Consider the following 10,280-nt stretch of genomic DNA (forward strand, 5'->3'; position numbering starts at 1 on the left):
GTGTCTGAAGACAGCTACAGTGTACTTACATATAATAAATAAATAAATCTTTAAAAAATATTTAACACTGTGCCTACAATATGTTAGAACTCAAGATATTGCCAGGTGTCTTAGCACACACATGTCCCCTCCAGCCCTTGGAAGGCTGAGGCAGGAGAATGTCAGATTTCTGGCCAGCCTGAACAGCACAGTGAATTCAAGTCTGGCAACATAGACAGTTCTTGCCTCAACACACATGGCAGAGCAAATAAAGGAAATATTCATGATTACTGATACTTTTTTTATTCCATTCATATAGAGGTGATGCCTCACTGGGCAGTGGTGGCGCATGCCTTTAATCCCAGCACCCAGGAGACAGAGGCAGGTAGATCTGTGGGTTTGAGGCCAGCCTGGTCTTGAAAAACAGAGAGAGAGAGAGAGAGAGAGAGAGAGAGAGAGAGAGAGAGAGAGAGAGAGAGACTGTAACTCTCCTAAATATTTTTCATTCATTCGTTTTCTTTGTTTGACACAGGGTCTCATATAGCCTAGTCCCACCTTGAACTCACCTATGCAACTGAGGATAGACTCGAATAGACCTGGAACTCCTGACCCTGCTTCCCCCTCCTGAGGGCTTGGATTCCAGGCATGAACCACTATGCTAGCTTTAAGCCGTATTAAGATCCAAGCCTTGAGCTTCGTGCATGCTAAGCAAGCACTCTACCAACTGTATCCCAAGGCTTCTCCTACGGTTTCCTAAGCTTTCCCTGTTCTCTGGGTAGGAACCAGAGCTTGAGGTTCCCTAGGCTGACGCTCACAGGGTGAGAGGGAACTAAGACTCTCTATTCCTCTTGCTCTGAGAGGGCTCTACTCTGAGCCATGCCACCAGCTCCTTTTGGCAGGCACTCTAATGCCAAGCCGAATTCCAAATCCTCCCTGGGTGGTTCTAGAAGAGTGTTCACTGCTGAGCCACGCCCTCCTTTCATAGATTCTAAGCGAGTGCTCTATTTCTGAGCCATACCAGAACTCTTAAGCATTTACTATAATCTAGGTTTGTGAGATCTGTTGGCGTGATTTTGAAAACTTGTTTCTACACAAGGCATGGAAGTTTGATTAAAGTCCTGCATCGTGTGATACAGACACTCTAGCAACTGCTGAGCATGCTCCCCGAATGTTCTCAATCCCATCTTGGCTATGTCTAGCAGATCTGGTCTGTTGGTGATTCAAAATGTCCACAGGCCATAAGGGGCTGTAGGGATGGCTCCGGGGTTAAGAGGATTGTGTTGCTCTTGCAGAGAATCCAGTTTCAGGTTCCAGCTCGCCACATACAGAGGCTCACTATCATCTGTAACTCCAGTTCCATGGATGCTGACATGCTCCTCTGACTGCCATTGGTACCAGGCACATGCTTAATGCGCACACATACGCGCATGCATCCTGCGTGATGGTCTATCATGACATACCTGATCTCCACCGTGGCCGCTGCCCCCTCTTCCAGCCATGTTCCTGTACTGATTGCGGGTAAGCCCAGACCTCCAGCTTTGAGAATGAACATGACAGACTGAAGGAAGCCCTGAGTTTTAACCCTCAATTGCCCGTTAGGATCCCTGTCTAGGCTCTCTAGAGAATACCAACTGGGCTACATCCCAACTTTGGGTTTTTTTTTTGTTGTTGTTGTTGTCCTTTTTCTTTGTACATTTATGTATGTAGTATGCGTGCATGTGTATATATCATGCGTATGCGTAGAGTTGTAGAGGACAATTCTGTAAAGTCATTCTCTCTTTCCACCATGTGGGTCCTGGGATCAAACTCAGATTGTAAGATGATTTGACAATAAGCGCCACTACCCGTTGAGGCACCTCACTGGATCCACCTTTTCTTTAGGTAGGCATTTATTTGGGGGGTGTGGGAGGGGAGGGGCGCACCACTCGCCACAGAACATGTGTAGAGGTTGGAGAACAACCCTTTGGGGTCTGTTCTCGCCTTTCCCCTTATTGAGGCAGGGCCTCTCTTACATTTGCCACTGCTCCGAGTTCCAGACTAGCTGGCCCCCACATTCCTCCAGTCTTCTCGCCCGTCTTGAGTAGAAATACTGAGACCACAGATGTGCCCCACAGCTGGCCAACCTTTCAAGGCTAGCTCTTTGTGCTGAGCCATCTCTCTAGACCCTAGATTTAAAGTCTTGACATTCCCACCTCAGGCTCCTGATTGCTGAGATCACAAGTGTGTGCCAACAGTTATCACAGGTAACTTAGCATTTAGCAGATATCTTTCCACAGATTTTTTTTTTTTTTTTTTTTTGTAATTCCATAACCCAAGCTACCTTGAGCTGGCTTATGCAGCTCGGGATAACCTAGAACTTCTGATCCTCCTCCCTCAATCTTCCGAAAACCAAGAGTACTGGCGTATACCACCATGCTTCCTTAGTAGTCTGTATTGGCCTGGATCCTGAAGCAAGCCTTTTGCCTCAGCCTCCAGAGTACTGGTATAACCGGCATACAAAACCATACCTGATTTCGCATGGGACCCTACCTCTGCCCCCTACTTTGAGACAAGGTCTCACTCTCTAGTCCCTGTTGGCTTGGAACTCACTGTGTAGACCAAGCTGCCCTTGAACTGGCAGATCCCCCACCCCCAACCTGTCTCTGCCTCCCAAGTGCTGAAACAGGTTCATCTGCAGCCCAGGCCTGGAACCCCCAGCAATCTTCCTGCCTCAGCCTCCCGGGTGCTGCTGGGATGACAAGCCTGTCATCTCTCTTCACCTCAGCAAAGGTTTTAGGTGCTTGGACCTCAGTACAAGCTAGTGCTGACTCCCTGAAAACCACCTCTTCCTGCTGCTAGTAGCTTAGCCAGAGGTGGTCCCGCCCATAAGCGTGATTGATGAGTCACACCCACCTCTCCCAATTGGCTCTACTCTTCTAGGAGGCGGGGACAAGACAGAGGGGCAGCGGACGCCATCCCGATCAGAAAAAGCCAGGAGACCAGAAGGTAACCTGGTCCCAGAGAGTCTTGATCCACTAGGTCCAGGGAACGTGGGACAGAGAGAACAAACAAGAGGGAACGCGAAGTCTGTGGCGTGCTTGCTGAGTGCTGCCCCACGTCCGGCAAGCCGAGCAGGTGTCCCAACTCTGTCCTTGCCCCGTAGACCTCCCGAGCCGAGTTGGTCAGTGTGGTCTTGTCTTCCAGATTTCGTAAGACAGAAGCTCCAGGAAGAGGAGGAACCGCCCAACATGGCATCAGAGGTGTGTAGGACTGAGGGGACCTTGCAAAGGAGCGGGGAGGAACCAGTCGGGTTGAACCGCGTATGGGGGCCATCTCCTGCCACACAGACCTGCAGTGATCCTGAAATTCCCGACCACACTCCCAAAGACTGGCTTCACGTAGACTCAGGGATGTCCGCGTCGTTATCTGCTCGTCGAGCGCCACCTAGTGGCGTATGTAATGATCTCACTATTGGCCACTATGTCGGGCGGTTTTCCCCCCCTTTTTTGTTTTTGTTGTTTCGTAGTTGTTTTTTTTTTCTTTAAAGATTTGTTTATTATACGTAAGTACACTGTAGCTGTCCCCAGAAACTCCAGAAGAGAGAGTCAGATCTTGTTAAGGGTGGTTGTGAGCCACCATGTGGTTGCTGGAATTTGAACTCTGCACCTTTGGAAGAGCAGTCAGGTGCTCTTACTCACTGAGCCATCTCACCAGCCCCCTCTTTTGTTTTTTTTGAGACAGGGTTTCCACGTGTAATCCTGGAACTCGCTCTGTAGACCAGGCTAGCCTCGACCTCAGAGATCCACCTGCTTCTGCCTCCCAAGTGCTGGGATTAAAGGCGTGCGCCACTGAGCCCTGCGTTTTCCCTCTTTTAAGGGTGGCAGCTCCCTATGGAGGTCAGAGAAGGGTGTGGGGGTCTAAAGGAATGGAGTTACAGATGTTTGAGAGCCACCATGTGGGTGAAGACCAAACCTCCATCCTCTGGATGGGAAGCCAGTGCTCTTACTGGCTGAGCCCGGCTCTCCAGCCCGTTTTTCTTTCTTTGAGACAGTGGCTCACTTTTAGCCCAGGCTAGACTGGAATTCAACTCTACCCAGACTGGCCTTAAGCTTCTGATAACTCGCCTGTGTCCACCCTGAGTGTTCAGATTCCGGGTGTGAGCTGCCACATGAAAACTTTCCACTTTTTTTTTTCCTTTTAGCATTGTTTGTACATGAATATATCCAAGCAAGCTCGCACACATGTGGCGATCAGCGGAGTGGATTCTCTTTCCAGCAGGCTTGGCAGCAAGGGCCTTTAGCCAGTGAGCTACTTCATCTTCCTTACACCCCTCTTTTCACCCCACATCCTCTTGTCAGGCCCTGCCCAATAGGATAACTCTCCTCCCATTCACTTGTTCCCATGTATAGAAAAACTTGAGTCCCTAAATTGTCCTTGAGGTCTGTCATATAGAACCAGCCAGGAGGGAGGGACCTCTCTCCGTGGCCCCAGTGACCCCCTAGGGTTGTCACTGTCCTCTTCTCTGGGCCAGGAATCCCTGGCTTGTCTTCCTATTTAGTGAAAGGCGTGCAAGACATAGATCTCCCTTGGGCTTGGTTGGTTTATCTGGTAAATGACAGCTATTGGGCTTCACCCGTAGGGAATGGATCTCGGAGTCATCGCTCTGAGCTCTTAGGGAATGGGGGTTGTAGAGAAGCAGATGCCTGCATGTGCAGTCCCTTCTGGTCTTCATCAGTTGGCAACTCACCTCCTTCCTCCGTAGCTCATCATTCCGATGAAAGATTTAACATCGCTTGAGCTACGACGGCCTCATCTACTTAGCTGCCGGGTCATACAGAGGGTCAGGAAACAAGGGCCGGACTTTGGAGCCAAACAGATGTGATCTGTACACCAGGGTCAGCCTTGACCTCTTGGTTCCTTTGTGAAGTAGGGGTGTTGGTGTCCACTTCATAAAAGGATGTAATTGCAGTACCACCTGCCGCGCGCGCCCATACCTCTAAACCCAGCACTTGGGAGGCAGAGGCAGGAGGAGCTCCAGGAGTTCAAACCCAGCCTGGTCTATAGAATGAGTTCCAGGACAGCCAGGGTTACACAGAGAACCCCTGTCGTGAAAAACAAAGAAAGAAAGAAAAAAAAAAAACCCACACTATTAATCCTCCTGCATCTGCCTCCCTATCGCTGGTATTACAGATGGGTGCCACTACACCAGCTAACAGTAACTGTCCCGATGCTTCTCCTGTGCATTTAAACTCATTTCACTCGGCCTCTTTCCCTGGCCCAAAACACATGGCTAGGGTTGTAGCTCAGTGGTAAAACACCAACTTAGAATCCCTCACTAAGGGACTGGTGGTCCCTTCTGTTAGGTGGGCTCCTAGCCAGAGGTTAAATCTTTCGTCGGAATGATGAGCTATGAGGAAGGAGGTGAGTTGCCAGCTGATGAAGACCTGAAGGGACTCAGTGGTAGAGCACCTGGTGTCTCACAAACAGGGCCCTAGGTTCAATTCCAAATATAGGAATGGGTGGGGTCAGGGGGAGTGTGTGTGTGTGTCTGGAAGCCTGCTGATGGAATTGGAGCTCAGAGTTCTGCTCCTGGAACACAGTGGTTGGGGCTGCAGATGACCTCAGCGTGCCTGGAGCCGTTCTGTGGGTTGATACTAATTGTTCTGGCGGCTGTCCTGCTTATTAAGGAGAAGTTATTACCAACAAACCAGGCACAGAGGCCGAAAATCTGGGAAGAAAGGGCAGTGGCAGGGTCCTTCCTGGGCCTTCCCCTGCAGCCTCCTGACTTGCTTCCCCATTCTGATTGTCCGGCCCTGACCCACAGGTCCCAGGGGCCCAGGGGCCCAGGGGTCCAGGGGGAAGGGCGTTGAAGGAGATCCTTCAAAGGTCAGGTGTAGAACCTCTCACAGACCTGAGGGGGGGGGAGGGGGGAGGCTGAAGACTGCTTCTGCGGTTCAGAGTCCTTCTGACAGGTTGAACACCAAGGGGGTGGTGGGCTCCTAGCCAGGAGCCAGAGCAGAGCGCCTGCTCCCTTGATACACTTCAGGGCTCGGGAGGCAGTGTCGGTGAACTGCTTGCTTTGCAAGGGTAAGGACCTGAATTTGGGTCCCAGTGCTGAAGAGGTTGAAGCTGGTGACCACCCAGCCCAGCTGAATTGATGAGTTTAGGATCAGCGAGCCATAGCATCTCTAAGAATGTGGTGGTGCACTGTAATCCCAGCACTTGGGCGGTGCAGAAGGTGGAGATCTCTAGGAATTCCAGGCCAGCTTGATTTATATAGTGAGTTCTGAGCTAGCCAGGGTAGAGTGGGGGCCCTGTGTGATGGTGTGAATATTAACTAAGACACCCTGCCTCAAAAATAATAGTAGTAATAAATAATGCGGTAGAGCACAATTAAGGAAGACACCACTGACTCCAGCATTCTTGTGTGTGTACGCACACACACAAAGCAGAGAGAACAGGCTGGGCGTGGTGGTGCACGCCTTTAGTCCCAGCACTCGGGAGGCAGAGGCTGGCGGACTTCCTCCTGAGTTCAAGGCCAGCCTGGTCTACAAAGTGAGTTCCAGGACAGCTAGAGCTATACAGAGAAACCCTGTCTCGAAAAAACAAAACAACAACAATAATAATAATAATAATTTTATGGTTGGTGGGTCACCACAACAGGGGGAACTGTATTAAAGGGTCATGGCTTATAACAAGCCTATCTTGTGGGTATAAACCTTGCTTTGTAAAGAGACAAAACTGAGACTTCAAGGAGTTATATGGTATACCCAAGGGGCAGAAACCTTATGTTCCCTGTGGCTTTCACACACATACACTCTCTCTCTCTCTCTCTCTCTCTCTCTCTCTCTCTCTCTCTCTCCATATCTGCCACCAGTGTCCCTACCATGCTTTTCTGCTGGTCCCAGGTTAGCCGTTTCCTGTATATTCTGCATCCCTTCCTACCGTCTGTCCATATCCCCTTCTCTTTCCAAACAGAAGACTCTCTGACCTATCCTGCTGCTCTCTGGTGGCTGGAGGTGGGGGATCAGCTAATGTCCTTTTAGAAAAAACAATGATGCAAAAATAGGGGCTGGACACAGCAGTGGTGGCACACGCCCTTTAATCCCAACACTCTGAAGGCGGAGGCAGGTGGATCTGTGAATTCGGAGGCCAGCCTGGTCTACAGAGCAAGTTCTAGGATAGCTAGCGCTACAGAGAGAAACCCTGTCTGGAAAAACAAGGAATGCAAAACAAAAATAACAACAATTACACAATGTGATCTATCAGCTAAAGGAAAGTAATTTTGGTGTGGTCCCAAGAATGCCACCGTCCCCCTGGTCCATCCCATGTGGTGAGGAAGAACCCTGAATTCTGTGTCCATCATATCTCCTTGCACGCCCAACAAGTTCCCAAACCTCTTGAGTTTCAGCTGCCCTATTTGTCCAGTGAGAATAATGTCTAATGCCTACAATGACGACAACCCCACCCCCTTTCTGGCTAACTGTCCCAAGGGTCCCTTTTGAGAGTCTGTTTTGTTCTGTCTTCTTGGCCAGAGCGGGAAGCTATGGGGTGGCCGGTTTGTGGGCGCTGTGGACCCCATCATGGAGAAGTTCAACTCGTCTATCTCCTACGACCGGCATCTGTGGAATGTGGATGTACAGGGGAGCAAGGCCTACAGCAGGGGCCTGGAGAAGGCGGGACTTCTCACCAAAGCCGAGATGCAGCAGATACTGCAAGGGCTGGACAAGGTAGTCTCCCTGTCACAAGCCACACCCTACATCCATTCCCCTGGGAACCCAGGCTCCTAGCCCAAATCCCTAACCCTGACATTCTCCTTTATTCCCTCCTGCTGATGCTGGGTCATTGGGAGACTCTGGGCAAGTGTTCTGTTTTATCACTGAGCCTTGTCCTGGCTCTCATATCCTGGGGCATAAGCAATAGAATTCCAGGTCTGTTGTGTGACTTTGGAATAAGTAGACGGTTACTGCCTCAGATGGCTGGTACTATAGTTACCGCCTCTCTCCTTTTAATTTATTAATTTATTTTTATTTCACATGCATTGGTGTTTTGCCTGAATGTATGTGTGTCTAAGGATGTCGGACACCCTGGAACTGGAGTTACAGACGACTGTGGTCCGCAATGTGGGTGCTGGGAATTAAACCCGGATCCTCTGGGATCGCAGCCAGTGCTCTTTAACACCACCCGACCCCACCCTCTTCCCATCTCAGTCTGTCAGTGACTCCTCATTGCTCATGACCAAGATGGACTGGGTCTGAGAGCATTCCTCAGGGATGGGGAAGTAGTCTATGGATCAGCTGCCATACAAGGGCATTTAACCATGGTGGAACCGGGACCAAGGCAGGGAGACTCCTGGCTCCTGATGCTGCTACCTTCTTCAGGTTGCTGAAGAGTGGGCCCAAGGCACCTTCAAATTACACCCTAATGATGAAGACATTCACACAGCCAATGAGCGGCGCCTGAAGGTATGACACACCCTTCTTTGTAACCGGTCTCTCTCTATCTCACCTTATCCCGCCACAGGCATCCTTGGCAGAGTAGAAATGGCAAGAGATTGGGGGGGAGAGGCAGGGCAGGTCCCTGGCATAGGGAAGGAGCCATGGGGTCAGCAGGAACCCCTACCTGGACTGAGTGTCACCACTTGAACTGTGAGCAGGGAGTTCCTAACCTCATGCCTCTTCGCTCCAGGAACTCATCGGGGAAGCTGCGGGGAAGCTACACACAGGACGAAGCCGCAACGACCAGGTGTCCCCGTCCCTCCTGCCCTCTTCTATGAACCTGTCAACCGTGGGAGCCCAGGAAGCTCTGAAGGCTCGGCTACAGTCCTGGTTCTCTAGGGAAGGGGCAGATGTCCTGCCCTGACTCCGCCCTGCTACTCTCCACAGGTGGTCACGGACCTCAGGCTATGGATGAGGCAGACCTGCTCAAAACTCTCCGCCTTCCTCCGGGTGCTCATTGGAACCATGGTCGACCGGGCAGAGGCGTAAGTCTCCCGGGGATACTGCCAGGGGAATTTTCTCCTGGGAAAGAATCTAGGCAAGGAACGAGTGTGGCTGACCCTAAACCAGCCCTGGCAGGAGGTCTGCACACGGCATGGACGATGGCTCTCCTAGGGCTGCGTAGTAGACAGGGGTCTGGTCTTCCCTAGTCTTCCGAGGTCTGTATACTCTAGCTCCTCCTGGGGCCAGAGGTGAGTCCATGGCCAACTAGGGCAGAATTGCATCTGAACGCCTAGGAGGAAGAACACAATACTCAAGTGAAGTCCAAAGACTCGCGAACCCACCCGAAGGAAGAGAATATCAGAATTCTACAGGCCCAGTTGGGTTTGGCTTTTTATTTTCCAGGCTATTTGTTTATTTGTGTTGCTGTGTCTTTTATATGTATAAGTGTTTTGTCTGCCTGTGTATGTGTGTGCTCCCTGCGTGCCTGGTGCGTGTTGTGGAGGTTAGAAGAGGGCAGCGGATCCTCCTTTCACTCAAGCCGTGAATTAGCCATGAGCCACCATGTGGGGACTGGGAGTCAAATCTCAGGTCTTTCTGCAAGACCAAGGGGCCTTAACCAATAAGCCACCTTTCCAGGCCCGCAGGCCCAACTACGACAGGCTCAACGGCCCTCATGAACATGTCAGCAGTTTGGCTCAGAGGATAGAGCCCAGGGGGCCACCAGGCTCTGTGCTCCTCTGAATGTGAAACCTAGATGGCCAGGGTGAAGAGAGGTAGACATGAGGCCCAGAGGTATTAAGTGGGCTCAGAGCTCCCAGAACAATAAGGAGCGGGGTGTGACTTACCAGCTCCATCCCCTACCTAAGCCGTCCCAGAGGCCACCAGGTGACAGCATCTTTTTAAAGATTTTTTTGTAGACTGAAGCTCCAGGTGCCCAAGGAAAGGGCTTGACTAAGCGCAAAGCAGATAGTCACTCTCCAATCTAGGCTGTCCATCTTAACTCCCGCACCCCACCCTACACGGAAGGCAGATGACAGAGCCAAAGGCTGCCCCCTGCCAGCCTCATCCCATGCGTCCATGTTCTAATGTCCCTTGGACTGGCTTTGTCCCCTTCAGACTTGACAAAGGAGACCCTGAAATATCTTAGGTGGTATCAGAATTAGGGCGATGTTTCTCATTTCCTAATTCTGTGTTGCCCGTTCATAGACCTCAGCTAAGTGTGAATGCAAAGGGATATGAACTGTGGGAGGGGTGGGCTGCTGTTAAGAACGAGGAGGGGGGCCGGGTGGTGGCGCACGCCTTTAATCCCAGCACTCAGGAGGCAGAGGCAGGCGGATTTCTGAGTTCAAGGCCAGCCTGGTCTACAAAGTGAGTTCCAGG

At 51.0% G+C, this 10,280-nt stretch overlaps 1 protein-coding gene across 1 annotated transcript in view; it reads left to right on the forward strand.

The window, feature by feature from the left end:
• The first annotated feature begins 2,884 nt into the window (after window positions 1-2,884).
• Window positions 2,885-10,280, forward strand: part of Asl (argininosuccinate lyase) — a 13,030-nt gene continuing 5,634 nt past the window's right edge. The window contains exons 1-6 of the mRNA XM_021222523.1: window positions 2,885-2,964; window positions 3,163-3,218; window positions 7,494-7,688; window positions 8,340-8,423; window positions 8,647-8,703; window positions 8,844-8,941. Of these exons, the coding sequence (XP_021078182.1) occupies window positions 3,207-3,218; window positions 7,494-7,688; window positions 8,340-8,423; window positions 8,647-8,703; window positions 8,844-8,941 (446 nt within the window). The 5' untranslated portion in view covers window positions 2,885-2,964; window positions 3,163-3,206. The remainder of the gene's footprint in view (window positions 2,965-3,162; window positions 3,219-7,493; window positions 7,689-8,339; window positions 8,424-8,646; window positions 8,704-8,843; window positions 8,942-10,280) is intronic.

Source organism: Mus pahari, chromosome 23 (genome assembly GCF_900095145.1).
Source record: "Mus pahari chromosome 23, PAHARI_EIJ_v1.1, whole genome shotgun sequence".
NCBI lineage: Eukaryota > Metazoa > Chordata > Mammalia > Rodentia > Muridae > Mus > Mus pahari.